The sequence below is a fragment of the Calonectris borealis genome, chromosome 7 (assembly GCF_964195595.1).
Source record: "Calonectris borealis chromosome 7, bCalBor7.hap1.2, whole genome shotgun sequence".
In the NCBI taxonomy this organism is placed as follows: Eukaryota; Metazoa; Chordata; class Aves; order Procellariiformes; family Procellariidae; genus Calonectris; species Calonectris borealis.
The window spans coordinates 12,474,929-12,491,464 of record NC_134318.1 but is presented as its reverse complement, the minus strand read 5'-3'; the positions used below and the strand labels follow the sequence as shown (position 1 = coordinate 12,491,464).

The 16,536-nt window shown below is 39.0% G+C and overlaps 1 protein-coding gene across 2 annotated transcripts in view; it reads left to right on the top strand.

Annotated features, from left to right (window-relative positions):
• Positions 1 to 14,167, top strand: part of GRID1 (glutamate ionotropic receptor delta type subunit 1) — a 542,454-nt gene extending 528,287 nt beyond the window's left edge. Inside the window, exons 17-18 of one of the 2 annotated variants that reach the window (XM_075154299.1) lie at positions 4,814 to 4,849; positions 13,473 to 14,029. In XM_075154299.1, the coding sequence (XP_075010400.1) occupies positions 4,814 to 4,849; positions 13,473 to 13,901 (465 nt within the window). In that variant the 3' untranslated portion in view covers positions 13,902 to 14,029. Of the gene's footprint in view, positions 1 to 4,813; positions 4,850 to 13,472 lie in introns of both variants that reach the window. The other variant, XM_075154298.1, reaches the window with a different exon arrangement.
• The last annotated feature ends 2,369 nt before the right edge of the window (positions 14,168 to 16,536 follow it).

Genomic DNA, 16,536 nt, shown 5'->3' with positions numbered 1-16,536 from the left:
TCAGGAAAAAATGTATAGCTGCAACATCATGCCACATTATTCTATTGGGGCTCAAGTTTGTAATCTCTTAAAGTTGGAAAGATATCTAGTAATGTTTAAATGCCCTTATTATTTTCTAAATCAGGAAAATTTACATTTGGTCATCTTTTTCAAATCAGATTTTCTAGAGTTTATAATCATGCTCTTCTAATTATTGTTAATACCTGGCCATCCTATACCCACAGTGAAATTTAGCCAGCTCATACATCTATCTCTATGTGTTAAAATCTTGAATTTACACAGCTGCTACTCAGCCTGCGGTACTGATGCCTAATCTTTTGACTTTGATAAGCTTCAGAAATTTGGAGAGTTGTAAAATTAAAAAATGAAGATTAATATTTATTCTGGAATCTCTGTTTAGTCACTCTATGTCCCTTTTGAATAACTGAGCAATCAGATAAAGTTATTGAAACCTGCTACCATAGAAATGTTGAGCTTTCAATAATTATCTCTGAATTTCTATATCTTTTGGTATGAATCCTATGCATTTATTTTATTGTATCAGTAAGCTATAATATAATTTGGATCATTTAACTGCCAAGGGCTTTGCCACATCATCAGGTTGTTGGTATCTTTTATTCCGTTTGACATGCTGAAAGGCAGTTTTCAAATCTTCATTGTCATTGTGATCAAGTGTAGCTGCTTACTGCAGTGGACTCCCCAGCATCCTCTGTGCTTTATCAGCTACATCTTATTGTGATGTACTATTCCCCTTGAAGATTATTACTTCTGAGATCTCTTCAGAACTATTAAGAAAGCACTCCTAGTTCATCCACATGCTATACTCCAAAACAATGAGAACTTAGAAGCAAAGATAAAATATCACATTATTCATGGAAAGAAAGTTGAATTCCTATATTTTTCACTGTGCACAAGATGTATTCACTAAAACCAAATTAACAGGCAACCCCACATCAAAGAAAATTAGTCACTTATGCAGGATGATTTTTTTTGCCGGGAACTGATACCTGTTGCATGTTCCATAAAAGGTGATATTGATTCACTTATTGTTAATATAGCTCTTGAAAGACAAAGTTAGAATGATCTCAAGAAATTCTTGGTTTGATTCTTTCTTAGCTCAGAGAATATGTATTATAAATCAGAAATGTATTTTCTCCAAACCAACTGTGCTACTCCTAGCTATGTGAGAGTTTCGGAAACTGTACCCAATGTATTAGCAATTTTGTAGCGCGTGAAGATTTTGGTGTTTTACTGGTTAAGGAATAGCATAATTTTCCACCTTCTGAGTTGCTACTAGTCATTGCCTCATAACTTGTGTCAAATTTATAATTCATTAACAATCACAGTCTTCACAGCTTAGTTTGTGATTTCTTAACTTTCTCATGCTTCTGCAAAATCATTTCATTCAACAGACTTTTTTCACTTTTCTGTTCTCACTTTTTATTTTTAGATGATTAAAAGGGGGCAACAATTCAGGTACTGTCCAGAGTGGGAACAGACTTGTGTACTAGTAATAGCATCTTATCATTCCTGTTTCCTGCTGCTCCCAGCTTAATAATGTTTTAAATGTTATTAAATCTCAAAAAGCCTAGACTCGGCAATACTTTCTAGCTCTGTAGGATAGTGGGAGGTAGCAAAATTACTCTAAAAATTATCATAAATATCTTGGCAGTATGCAGGATGAAAGAAAGAAAACCTGTATCTCTGTCCAGGGCAGCCTTGTATGATCTGCCTTAAGTTCCCCTGTTTCCATGTTCGATGATATGCAAATTCCAGCCTACCTCAAAAATCCATCTTTCCAGCTTTTGCAGTCATGAAAGTTACCCACTAGGACTCTTCTCTGGCATTAGAAGACTATGAAACCCAGTGTACTTTTGAAGTGGAAATATGAGCTAGCAGATACGAGTCCAATAGATCAAAATTTGTCACTGCTAAGAATTGTGGTTTGCACTGTATTCCTCTCACTTCAGTTCTCCAACCAGGTATTACTCCATGGCAGTCGAGGCTTCCGTACCTTCAGCATGGTGTCAGCAGTGTTGGTTTCGATTATTAAAGTGTCTTATGCTTTCACCATTATTTTCACTTTCTTTGTCTTTTTCTTTGTCACTTCATTTACCTTGTCTCCTTTGTGGTGTTATCTTTTTATCTGACAATTTGATTTCCCCGGGGATGGTTCCTTTTGAGAGTGAAAGGAAACATGAGATCATCAAACTGATATTTTATTTTCCCTTCATTGCATGTCCTCTATATTTTATCTTGTTTTTATTTTAAATTATTTTTTCTGTATTTTTGACATGTCTGAAATCTTTGTACATTTTTTGCTCAGTTGCATATAAATGATCATTTGTTTGTACCACTGTATTGTATTCTACTTTTCTAAGAATAAATAAAGTTTTTTGGGGAAAATAAATAATGCAAACACTGGCAAAATAATGCATTTTAATGCCATCTAGAAATTCAGTTTCAAACAAGCTTTGAATGGAATAAGCTGAGAAACTTCATTTAACTAGCATTTTTAAATCAGCAAAGTGGTGTTAGGAATCAGTCATCCCAGAATGCAAAGTTTAATGTTGTTTGATGATGAAGTATAAGCTGGAAGAATCAGTTAAAGGAAAAAAAACAGGAGGAGGATATAATATATAAATTGCCTTGTACAGAAACTGGTAATAGCTGGAAGGGCATCTTAACTAACTCGGTGTTGGCTTTTTACGTGAGTGAAGAAACAAGATTTTCTCCTTAGAGGTCCCAACAGTGAAGTAGATAATTCTGTAATATCTGGTCACAGACAGTGTGCTCATCGAGAATCCACTGAAATCAGTCAATTTTTGCTATTGATCACCATAGATTTAGGTCAAGGCTGTAATAGATTTAAAAGTGACATGTCATCCCCGTGATTAATGACACTGTGCCCAGGCTTCTGCTACCCAAAGCAGTATTGAAGCATTCAGTTTTGGTTCCAGCATATTTCCCTAGCTGCAAGGAAGGGATTTTTGTGTTTGGTTTAATTTTTCACTCAGTCACGTAAGAAAACCCTGCTAATGGGATTCTTAGGGATATAATCTGGATTTACTCTGCGTGAACCTGGGGGGGCAGGGGATGGATTGAACAGAAATAAGCTTAAAAAATGAGTGTTGCCATGCAGGGAAGTCAGAAAGAAGCAACCCGTTTAAAGTTCCAGTTTGGTGATGAATTTAAGTACTTGCTTAAGTTGCATTACATCACCTATCCCAGAGAACTTCTGTGCTACTCATGTGCTTGGCACGAGCTTAGGTATTTTATTGAATTGGAGCCTTAATGTGTCAGATTCTTTTAGATTCTTTACACAATGTTTACGGCGTTAATGTTTGTATATTTTATCTCAGCCTACAGTGGTATTTTAAAGTTGACTTTCTGAGGGGGTGTTGAATGTTCAGTAATAACAAAATCAGTAAAAGTTGAAAATAAAAACCGTAAAATATGGCTGTTTTCTCAATATTTTTTTTTTACATTTTTGTGGTTTATAAAGTGCCTTAATCCAACTAAGCATTTAAACATGTATATAAAATTAAATAAGGGTTTGATCCTGATCTCGCCCAGATCATCAAAACACTTCCATTCATTTTAGTGGAGTAGGATCAAACTTGAATCGCTTTGAAACCAACATGTATAAAGCATAAACTGGAAGTTGCATGTACATTGGAGTGATTTGCTGAAGGTTAAACTTACTGTACAATAATATTAACAAGCAATTTATAAATCTATTTATCCATGGAATTAAAATAATTTTATAATACCTCAAATAACCTGTTCTCAATATTAGCAAAATATTAAACAATCAAAGGTACTAATATTGTGGAAAATTAATTTTTTTTTTTTTTAAATTTGACGGTTTGGTTATGAATTTCCCTAAGTTCAGAACCACATTTATAAGCACATATGTAGAAAAGACAAGTACTGTTTCTTCAGAAGTATTCGGTATCCAAGAGTTCTCTTTTGGGAAACTGGTGGCCAGATTTTTATTATGCTGAGCTATTTTAATGATTTGGCTGGCTGTGTATTTTCTCATGTCAAAATAGGAGCTTGGGCAGTTTCCAAAAGACAGCCCTGAATGGGGGTGCAGAAACCTTTTCAGAATTCAGTTTTTAATTAAAACATTTGTGGCTAATAGTCAGGAGTAAGAGTTTTCTAAGGCTTTCACATAGCTGGAGTGGAGAGGAGAGGCTTTGCAAGGCAACTATCGCTGGGCATCGAACAGGTTGTAGAAGCAACTCCTTGTGTCTTCTGTGCCAACTCTGTCTTGTACTCCTGGCATAATAGGAAAAAATGGGAACTGTTGAGATTTGGATTTGACTAGGCTGGAATGGTGAAGAAGGAGGATGATAGAGCAAACTGTTCGCCTGATGCTCCAGTAGGGTAAATCAGACTGTTAACGGGTAGCATTGCTTTGCTTTGGGCTCAGTACAGTGAAAACTTACATCCTGTATGGAGTAGACGATAATTTAGGATTTAAAAGCTGTGTAAAGCAATGTAAAGAATCCATTAATTTTTAGTGAGTTTTGGAACAGAATCTTTATAAATTCAATCTTTACTTCGTAAAAGAAAAATCTGTCACCTCACAGGGTCATTTTAGATGTAGTTGAATTCTGAAAACACCACCCTCTTCAGGGCCATCCTTTTTGTTTGCAGTGGCTCGAATTTGCTATTTCAAACCAGAAGTATAAGAAGTAGTAAGTATATGTTTGATAAAAAGAGTGAAATATTAATTACATTATTAGCCTCACTATCTTGATGCTTTTTTTTCTCCCCATGTCTTCCTTTCCCCTTCTATCTGGAGATGGCCAATGATGTGAGGTTGGGCCTCAGAAGCATGGTGAGAATTTATAATAAACAGATAATTGGTTTGTTGTTGAAAATGCCTGCACAGATGAATCCCTGCTAGTTTTCTCCTCCTCTTTACCTCTCCCTGGAACTCTCCTTGAACCTAACCTTTGTGTTGTTGGAAATGCCTGTAACTACAATATATGCAGTGTGTGCACAGTAAAGGTTTCTCCATGTGCAAATTCCTTCTCCTAAAAGAGTTCCTTTGCAGAGACATTGGCATGCTCATCAACCAGCACCCACTCCGTACTGCATTTTGCTGCTTATGTTGAAAAATGTTTCTTTGCGTTTTCTTACTATCCTGTTTATTTTTAACCTCATGAAAACTGTGGAAACATCTGTATAATGTGAACCAGTCATTCATTTTCTTTATAGTTGAGTTACCAGCTATTAATGCTTTTGAACCAAGGTTGGTAAGGATTTTAAAGCTTGAATACCTCAGCATGAGGCTGAATGTCGCCTTTCTTATTGAGTAACAAATGAGGATGCTGTCACAGCCTCTTACCTTGCAGGTTTGAGTCTGCTGTTGGTTGTGAGGATTAGCCAGTGTTTCTCTGTGATTGCCTTAGTTCATGGATTGTGCCGAATGTTGGAGCAGATCACTGCAAGAGACTGTGGGGCTACCTGCTGTCACCTAATGTGTGATGCCTGCCCCATTGGTACCGTGTCCTGCATATTTATTCACACAGTGCCATAGCATGCAGATGCAGTTGAAGAGAAAAAATAAAAACAGATGTTTAGCTGGTTTAAATTGGTGTACTTCATCATCAGCTTCAGTGGCCTGGTGGGGAGCTTATTGTCCCGTGCATTTCTGGACAAGGCTTACAGGCACAGACTATGGGACAGTTACAGCCATCTTCAGAACTAGATCCCTAGCTAGATGTGATTTCAGGTTAGATGAATTCGAGCTGGGTAAGGGGGGCGATGTGAGTGTGGAAAGATATGAACTGCTTAATGAAGCTCCTTACTACTTGTAGCAATGCTGTAGCAAGTTACTGTTACTTGATTGGTCTCTAGGTTTTTGGTAATAGTTTCTTACTTTCACAAATTATAGACGTTTTCTGGCTGCCAATGTATTTGAAACAATTGTCTATCACATTAACATAATCTTTGCAGTGTTCTGTTATTTCTCACTTTTTTTCAGGTTTACTTAGAAGGGAAAAGAATATTACTGTCTCTTCATAAAGGAATTTCTGCTCTCTGATGAAGGAGAGCACCTCCTAGTGAATAAGGTGGCCTCTTGCACATAATTTTTTATGAAGTTTTGTTTTTTTTGAAGATGATTACGCATTGAATGAAATTAATATCTTGCAAAACTCCTTCATTTCTTTTATCCTTTCAATTGGATAACAGTCTACTGGAGCTCAACTGATGTCAGTCTCAATGCATTCTTCTAGCAGCTGTTTTATGGATGATAGCTTAGTTAATTGCTAATTTAAAATACATGGTATAGTTTCCACTTATAAGAGCAGAAGCTTGATTGCAGAGTTGGGCGTATTTATAAAAGTAGTTTTTCAAGTAGGCTTTTGAGGTGCATCTGTACTTATTTCTAATAAGATACTGTTACGGTCAACCCGGCATCTAGCAGAGTACACTCAGAAACCACTCAGCAAATTTTATGTTACATTAAGTGCTATTTGACTAGGTCAGTTGCCTGTGTTAAATTAATGACAGCAAACATACATCATCGTTGCATCTGTTTACACGTCTGTCTGCGTTTCACTGCATTGTCGACTGTGGAATCTCTAGAATAATGAGTGTGGCAAACTGAGTTGTATTAAAAAGGTGTTATTTGTATTAATATAACACCATACTGTGTTGTCATTGTTTTGCAGCACATCTATTACATATATCATCACTGCTTTTTCTTCTCGAGCAAGCCAATTATGTCTGGTTTTGCCACTCTGTCAGAGCCTCCTGGAATAAATTAAAATTACAGCTTTACATATGCAGTAGCTGCAGCTGAAAGTAATGATTGTGACCCTGGGTGAATACGGAATTTCAAAATAATCTTAAACAAACATACATATGCAGAGCTGCTGCTTCTTCATTTCTCCTTAACATGCTGAATGTTTGAGTCCATGATGTCTGAAACCCCACGGACAGAAGCTGGTAGCTGGGTGGAGCTGTGGGTCTTGACGCTGAGCTGAGAAGAGAATAACCTGTGCGTACCTGAGCATGGAAACCTCGCTGTTTCAGTTTTATTCCTCTGCTTTGTTTTTCAGTGAGGCAGTATGTCTGTGCATGGAAGTGCCTCAGAGACTTCCTTTCTGCCTAGCTGTGTACATGTGTGCCTTCTGTCATCTATGTCTCATGACCACTGATACTTGTATTTTTTAACGTGTATGGGTTAAGAGGTGTTTTATATGGATAGTAGAAGGACTGGCATGTGGCCTGGTCAAGGTCAGAAGAGGAAATGTCTGTCTGAAGCTGGGACTTGACTCAAATTTTGAACCCCAGTCCTAATCACAAAATTGTCTTATTTCTTTAAATAGTTCTTTCACAGAATGAAAATGTGATATTAACATTTATGTCTTGGTTTCATTCTTTCACCGAAAGATAATCCTTCATATTGTCACCCAAGACAGAAACAAACAAAACAGAAATGTGCCATGGTTGATGATTAAGACTATATTACTTTAAAAGATCTCAAGCATTATTTTCTGCATATTTCCTGAGGCTTATTAAGAACTGCATTAACAGGCTTTTAATACTTGGCACAGTTATCAGCATCTGACCGGGAGGCATCGACGCGTTCATGATAGTCCCTCGGTGTATGTGCCTGTCTGCCCATATTGGCTACATTTCTGAATTTTTAGTGCTTGATATTTAGGGTCAGGACCGTCAGTCTTTTTCTTCTCCTCTAGTCTAGTGTGGTTTTATTTGCATGTGTGGGATGCAGATGCAACTTATCACAGTTTTGGCATAGTTTTAGCATCAAATTTCTGCAGATATTCTGTCTTCCTTTTTGGACATTTCTCTCCCTTTTTGGCCTTACTGAAATTGCTTCATCAGCTTGCAACATTTTTATCTCTTCAAGTGGCTTCTCTTGAACTTTGTGATAAGATCAGAGAAATCGCGAGTAAGAACAAGAGGCCACATTGGTGTCTTTAATAAAAATATTTTTCTCAAAAATCTTGCCTTTGGAAAATCCCAACCATTGCAAGCCTGGCAGCTGAACAGTATTAGCTTTGAATTAATTGTGTTTAGAGTGATGTAGGCAATTTCTTGAAAATATCAACCAGTAGCTCCTTTCCAACACTCACTGAGATATTTCTCAAATTTGATGTTAACTGACTCCAAACCTCCCAAGTAGTTCCATATTCTTTCAGTCTGACTGCCCACACGCTTTTATTAGAGCCCACTGTCAAAAGTCACAGAAAATAAGCTAGGAAAAAATATTGATTACTCTGTAAATCATCCTGTCTGCATTTATATCTTGCCATAATTTCTCTCTGCATGATAAGGCCAAACTTGGCTAGTCCTGAAAGGGAGTCGTAGTTTCTTGCAGGTGCGGTCATGCAGGTGTAGTCATTCCCGGATAATTCTGCTGAGCATCCTTCAAATCCACGCCAACAGTTGTCACGGTGTGCTCCTGCAGTCAGTCATAGGCCATTGAACCTGTCGCTCATGATCAAGTGCTTGGGACGTATCAGAAATATGCCCTTCATTTGCCCTTCCAGAACTCAAACTCATGGGGGAAGAATGACATTTAAATTGGTATTTATGAATAAGATAATTTCCTGACCAGAAGCAATGTTTGGTTAGCTGTTTTTCCTTAAGCTTGAGGAGGATAAGCCTGTGTTTATAATTCATTTTCCTTACACGTGATGTTTTTTCTTCCCTTCACTGATTAATTTCTTCAACTGATCTATTTGGAGTACAACATTAATATTGAAAATAGAATTATGAAGGTAGCAAAGGAAAAATATTTGATCTCCTTCTGGCAACACAGGCGTATACATTTATCCAATGTAGCTGTATGTGAAAAGTGAAGTTGAATTGGCATGAAACATCTGAGATGTGACATATTTATAATATTAACTAAGTTTTGCATATTAAGTACAAAAAAAGAAAGAGAAGAAGCCTTTGGTAACGTGTCTGTCACAGGCACTGAAATACTGAGTTTGGCGCTCATTCATTCAGCCCTTGAAGAGACCTGACGGGAGCGAAGTGGGGCTGAAGCCAGAAACCTTTGTGAGGAGCCGCAGTAGGGCTTCCCCCAAGGGGCTCTCCTCTGGGGAGGGGAAGTCTCTGTGCTAGAAAACCGGCACACCAGCCCCCACTATGGCTCCTGGTTTTTCCATCCAGCTGCCAGGTCCGGTGCCTCTGCCATTCCCTAGCTCCAAGCCTCGATTTATTAATTTATAGTAATTAATTAATTTTAATTCATTAATTTTGTCATAGAGAAATACAAAAATAGAGAACAGTTACAGCATCAGAAAGCTTGAAAATCTTTTGCAATGCTACATTACCATTTCACAATTAAGGTGACAAAGCCTCAGGAAATGAAAAAAAAATGCAACCTAACTAAGTGCTTAAAATTAAAACAAATGGCTCATATTTAATGAGAATTATAGAACTAAAAATAAAGGAGAACACTGAGCTGACAAGGGAGCAAAACATCATAACTTTTAAGATTTGTTTTTCTGGCTTTACTACCATTTAACCCTTTTTCCATTTACCTTGTTACTTTTCAGTAACATATGCTTTGTTACTGAATTTTCCAGGAGAACAATAAAGAAAGATGAGGTTTACAGAATTTACAAATTCTGAAAGCTTGGCTTGTCAAATAAAGCTATCCCAAAACCTTCCGTTCTAGAAATCTTGGGATTCAAGGCAGTCTTGTAGTATGTAACAGCAAACTAATCTTTTCAAGGGTTTCTAATTTTTATCTTAGGGTTTTTTTAAAGCATTTGAAAAATCGTTCATTCAGCATTAAGATAGTTTCATACAAAACTTGACATTTAGTTATTTAGCTGCTCTTCATCTAATAAGACAAAGAAGAAGGGAAGAACCTTTAAAAATGTGGTTTTATTATTCCTCAGAGACAGAGTTGTTTTTCTTAACCTTTACAAACATTTTATTTTAACAACAAAAAGAGGGAATAATGTAAACTTCTGGGCTCTTGGAAGCCTTTAAAAAGTTTTCTCTGATCTTAATAAGTCCAGAAAGTTGTCCTTAATGCTGAAAAAAGAATTAGAAGTAGGCAAATGAAATCCCCACCCCTACCTCTTAAAAAAATCCAAGCATTTACTTCTCTACTTACTTCATAAAGTATTCTGTAGTAGATAAAATGTGATGTCTGTGTGCAGGAATTATGTTTTTCCTTTTCTTGATAATGAAAACTTTAGCACAGTGAAACATAAGTTTAGATTGTGAAACATAAGCAACTGCAAATCCACCATTTTCTGAGGAATGCTGTCCCAGGGCTGGACTTTGCCTCGTAGAAGAAAAGAGGGCAATCCTGTTCGGCCGGCGGAGGGAAACGTTCCAAACGACGTGGTCCTTAATAACCCCTCTGGTCTGGACCAGGAGATGTCTGTTAAGAGCATCCCATCTGTGGCTCTTCATGTTTACATTTTAAAAGAGCTAAGCGAAATATATAACCAGGATTAATTAATCCTTTGAATTTTATGACCTTTTGTGCACAGATGTTCCAAATGAAGAGCACACTTCATTCACAAATGTATTTTTCCTCTGCAAAAAGTTAATGACTGCATGTTGCAAATATTGAAACTCTGCCTTTCCCCCTGGCTTGGCTGATTATCCCAGTCACGTTGTATTTGTTCCTGTAGCAAAGCAGGATGGAATGCACTGAGGATGTGCTTGCAATCAAGAAATACGAACAAAATGTTGATATATATTTTTCACTTGAAATGATCTGAAGAAAGCAGTAGTATTTGGCAAAAGCTCAGAAAAATGCAAATGAGTCATGAACATTTCTCCAAAGTCTTATTTAGGAAAATTTGTTCTAGTATTTGCTCAGTTCTAACCCTAGTTCTCTACTTTTTTCTTATTTTGTAGTAGGGGCTTAGCAAGAATATGGGTCCCAGATAACTACAGTGCCAACCTAGGAGTCTAAATCAAAGCTAACAGCATTTTTGAGAAAAGTAGTAGTACAGGGTACCTAAAGAAGCATTATATAACGGGCTTCTGGGAGTTAGCTTCCTTAGACACGGGTATCATCATGCGCGGTGGTAACTGAAGTTTGCAGGTGAACAGAACTTTGCAGCAAGCTTTCGCTGGCAGACAGCTGAGGAGAACACAGCAGTCGGTGGCCAGGTGGCTGTGCAAAAGGAACCCACCCATGGAGGTTGAGCCCTTACTCCCAATGGAGGACGATCTATGAACACTTCTCACACTTGCCCCCAGTCCACAATTTTACTTCAAAAAATAGAAATAAATAAAATTGTGCATTAAATCCATGTAGTCCTCTGACCATTATACCACAGATCCTTAATTTACCTTGCTATGGAGTTTATGAAAGAGCCTCTATGTTATTGTCAGCTTGGTGTATTGTCTAACTTGTTGAATGAAGAGCCTGACAGGTCAGGTACGGCTGTTGGCAAGAAGGACTTGAAGCAGCTGCAGTGGTTTTCTGATCGAGTATTGTGTGGTCCCTTTTTGCCACAAAAGTTTATTTTTCATTTATTGTCCATTGATTTTCTCTAACTCAGGATTACCTGATTAGAGGATTTGGCTGAAAAAGCAGTATTTAAAAAAAATAGTTTGTTTCTCTGTTGAGGAAGATGATATCCCCAGGGTTCCTGGGAGCTTCCTTGGGAGTTTGGTATTTGTGATGTAAATGAAATAGGAATTCATTTTCCACTGATTAGCAAAGGAGGCGCAACGTGCAGCTCAGCCCTGTAATTGTTGAACAATTGTACTCCAGTTGAAATCAATAGGGATTTAGCCTAAGCTAAGGACACAGGTTTGGGTTCATTATCATGTAACACTAATTCTTTTCCAAATCCATGCAGAGATCAGCAAATCCGATGGTTCTTGAGTACTATAAAAGTGGTGTTAAATCACAAGGTTAGAATCAAATCTGTAGTTGACATTGACTGGAATCAAGGGCTTTGGAGTTGACTTGATTGTCAATTTACAGGTGAAAGCAAGGTTGCATACAGTGGATACCACTGGAATAATATTCTCTGTGCTCCGCCTGAACACCAGTGGCAAAAGATCATGAGGAGTGGGTGGCAGTGGCACCTTATACTTCTCTTTCCCAGAGCCCATTTTTTTGCATGAATGAGAGCATCTGTAAGGCTGCTGCTGTTTGGTTTAGCCAACATTAAAGCACACGTGGATCTGTGGGCAATCGGGGATTACTGGAACACAAAAGTTTCAGGTAGTCCTGTTTCCTAGGCTGGGATTCTGCTGGCTGCCCAGTGTAATTACAGGTTTCTGTCAGACCAGGGAATTTCTCTAGTTCCTTTTATAGATGCTTTGCTGCTAGTCTGCTGTATGTTACACTTGCACCAAGTAACTACAACTGCAGATCATAGCTGTGCTTTATGAAATATAGAGAAATGATCTAATACCTTTTTATTGGCAATACAATGCTAGCTATTAAAATTCAGTCATACAGCATCCCAGGTGGTTGACTTTGTGCTGCCAGTTTTGTTGCTTTCCAATTTGAGCATCCTGAATGCCGTGCTGAGGTGATAAACAGCCCATTGTAGGTCTTTGCTGCTTCGGGTTTTAAAAACAATTTCTTTGGCCATATTTCCTCACGGAAGCTAAAACGTTGAACAAGTAGTTCTGAAAGTCCCTTGAGGAGATGACTCTGGGACACTTAGCCAACACGTTCTCAGAAGATGGTGATGCATTTTCTGAAGACCAGTGTTGCTTTCCCAAGCTCTGACCACAGACACAAACTTTTACCAATGATGTATCAAGATGACAGACAGTTTCTGGTTGGTCACGCAACTGTTCAAAACACAAATGAGTGGTCCCCTCCGCAGGGCTCACAGAGCAGGTTTCTCTTAGTGCTGTTCCAGTAGGTCAGTAATCTGTGCCACAGAGGTGACCCAGGGCTTCATGCTGGGAAGGGAAGACTTCTTCACCACCACAACCCCTGGCCAGTAGATTTTGGCACATGAAGCACTACCCTGCACTCAGCTGGGCTGTACGCAGTGTTTTACTGGCATGTTCCTTAGAAAATTCACTGCATTTAGATGAGAAAATGGTGAGCTGTCTTGTGACTACAAGGTGGTGAGCTGCTCGCTGGAATTTGGAGTCCCAGCCTGCTTATTTGCCTGCCATATGCTTTTTCTCTGGGCTTGTGCAAGTGGAGCTAAGGGCTTGCGGGATGTGCTGGTCCCTGGTGCCAGCTCTTGTTAGCTGAACCAGAGCCATCGGTTTACCTCCAAGGAGGACGATATTGACATCAGGGGCTTTTGCAGGCTGAGATGGAGCTGGTGTTTTCTTCAGCATGTGTTTCTCAGCTGGAGATGTTGGGCAGACCTCGAGGTTTTGCACAGGCACAGATGAGATCGAAGCGGTGTAATGAGTGAACAGCAACTCCTGTCACACAGAGGAGGTGGAGGGGGGCCAGACGGGGTTGGAGATTGTGTTTGGACTGATTGTTCTGGTTTCTTCCTCACTAGGACAAAGAAGTGAACCTGGAGCAGGTCCATAGACGCATGAACAGTTTAATTGACGAAGACATAGCCCACAAGCAGATCTCCCCAGCGTCCATTGAAATCTCAGCCTTGGAGATTGGTGGCATGCAGCCAACTCAGACCCTGGAGCCGGTACGCGAATACCAGAACACGCAACTTTCTGTCACCACCTTTTTACCAGAACAGACAACTCATGGTGCCAGCAGGACACTCACAGCTGCCTCCGGCAGCAACCTGCCGCTGCCCCTGAGCAGCTCAGCCACCATGCCCTCCATACAGTGTAAACACAGGTCGCCAAATGGAGGACTGTTTCGTCAGAGTCCCGTGAAAACCCCGATCCCAATGTCATTTCAGTCTGTGCCGGGGGGAGTCATTCCAGAAGCGATGGAGCCCTCGCATGGAACATCCATATGATGAAAACAAACAGTAAAACAACCAGCAGAGCTTTTTAATACAAAATTTAAAAGAAACAAAAAAAACCACAAAACAAAACAAACTCTTACATTTTTCTTGTATATACCTGTAAATAATGAAAGAATGAAGTGGGGTAAAAGTGTATTTTGAATATTCCCAATTTTCAAAGTCAGTAAAAAACAAAACAAAAAACAAAACAAAAATGTATGAATGACTTTGTAAATTTTGTTCTATATGAATAAAAAGGCAAACTACTTGTGATCGTTCTCAAGTGCCAAAGAAGACCAGTTACTGGGACTGAGGGCCGTACTTTTTTTTCCCGTGGATTTCAACATTTGTTCCCTTACTGTTCTTTTTTTTTTTTTTTTTAAAGAGCAAAAAAATTACTTGCTAGTTTCTTGCTGGAAAAGTTCACCATGCTCAGATCTCTCCTTTCCCCAGAACCTATTTTATAGTCAAGATGGCAATTCACTCGAAGAATTTGACAGCTGGTATTAGCGTAGCAGTAACAAATGTTTTCAAGGAGAATTATAACTAAAATCCAGCAAACTGTAAACAGGAAAAAAAGAGAACTTTTTCCTTCTGACAAAGATTTAAACTTCCACACAGTTTCTAAGTTTAAGCACAGGATTATTGAATTGTGTTTTTACATGTCTGCTGCGCTGTGTGGCTCTTTTTATTTAACCTTCTGTGTTTTGTTATATATATAATATGTATTATATATATATTATATATATGACATATATATTATATATATAAATGCTTTGATAAACAACAGGTTTTAGGTTATGGGGAAAGCTTTTAAGAAGAACTGATCAGCTCTTTGTTGTGTCTTGTGTACATGACTGGAAATGGGGAGGAACCAGTGGCTGGAAGGAGTGAGACAAGGAAGAGCTTTAGTGGGCGGGAGATAATGGCATTGCAGTGCCTGTGCCCTCTGGTGCCATCTCTTTCTTTAAGATTTCAAGGAATTTGCTGCTTAATGGATGCAACGCTCTCTGTTGAAGTCATATCCCTGAATGACAAGGCTAAACTCATAACTATAAGCACAGCTCTGCTTTTTTCCCATTGATTTTGTAAAGAGAAACATTTTAATGGCCATGTCTATAATTTTGGTAGAAATGGCTGTAAAATGCCTTTTTTTTTGTCTGTGAAACACAATCAGAGGACAAAGATGGAGCGACACGTATAGCAAATTTAGTGTCTCTTTCTGCAAATATCACCAGTGCAATTTCATATGACAAAAAATCAAAACAAAACCAAACCACATTGTTTCCTTCCCAAATAGTAGTTCAAGTGCCCAAGATACCTCATCCCCGCTGCCCCCTGCCCACTGTTGCTAATGGACCATCACTATCTTTCAGAACTGGGATAATTTGGTGTTTTCTCAAATGTATCCCTATAGCTAGGTTGTAAATTCCATTTGTAGCTGGATTTCTTCACTTTATTAGAACGCTGCTATTTGGAAAAGGCTGTAGATCTTGGTGCAGCAAACTCACTGCCTGCATTAAGGTGAAGAATAAAGTTTGAACAGAGGTAAAAATGCATTCGCATCCCAAGAAAGTCAGCAGGCAATCTGGGTCAGGTTTTTGGATGAATAAACATTCCATTGACTGGTCCTAATTTGATTTGCATAATTACGCAACAGGTATATTTATGGGGTAATAAAAGCCTCCAAATTATTACATTTCTAGTTTAAGCAGTAGGGAAGAAAAGTCAAACTGTGATACCAAACCAGCCTAATGGAAGAGCATACTCAGCATACTACTTTTTAAATGAGGAATATTGATGGTGAGCTTACAGATGGAGTACTCTTGCAGGGATTAATTTGTCTGTTGTCAAGCTGATTCCTCGTGAAGACAGTGCGATTTTGCAGCTTGGCACAAATTGCACTATTTGCTTCAGACCAATTAAAAATGAATAATGCTTTAGTCAGCTGACTAGATTTATCTTATTTAGAGACTTGGTCCATGCAAGCTTGGGGTTTTTTTTCTTTCTTCTTTCGTCATACTTTTTCTTATCATCATCCTAACAAACCTATGGCCACAGAAAAAACCCAGACATTTCTTCCCCTGATTTTTTCCCCACCTTCCCTGAATACACCAATTAGTTATGGCAGAAAGAGCGGTGCAAAAAGACTGTGCGCACCTAGGTATCTGTAAAGACGCTTAGGAGAAAGCATGCAACTATTTGCATTGGAAAAATCCCTCATTTTTATTACCAGTTTAAGAGTTTAGCAGCCGCAGAGGAACATGCTCCAGAAGAGGTGCAAGGAGATGCTTGCGTAGCTACAAGGGTGCAATCTGCAAGTTAGGGCTCGGCTGGAGCAGGTACTCCCTCCCCGGCGGTACCAGAGCGAGGAGGCCGTCAGCCCTCGTCCCGAGCATCCTCCAGAGCACGGGTGGGTGAGCAGCTCGCTTGGCCACCTCAGCAGCATGAGGCAGTCGCCCAGCCATGTCCTCCCCTCCGGATGGTGAAGGGCCGTGATGAGCTGCTGGTGCATGGCAGTGTAGCCACTGCTGCCGGCTCTGCAGCAATGTTGTAGCAAACAAGTTCGTCAGAGGCTGTCTGAGCCGCTCCCCTGCCGTTTCCCCACAAAGCATGCGATTTATTTGCTGCAGAAAAGCTCGGAGCA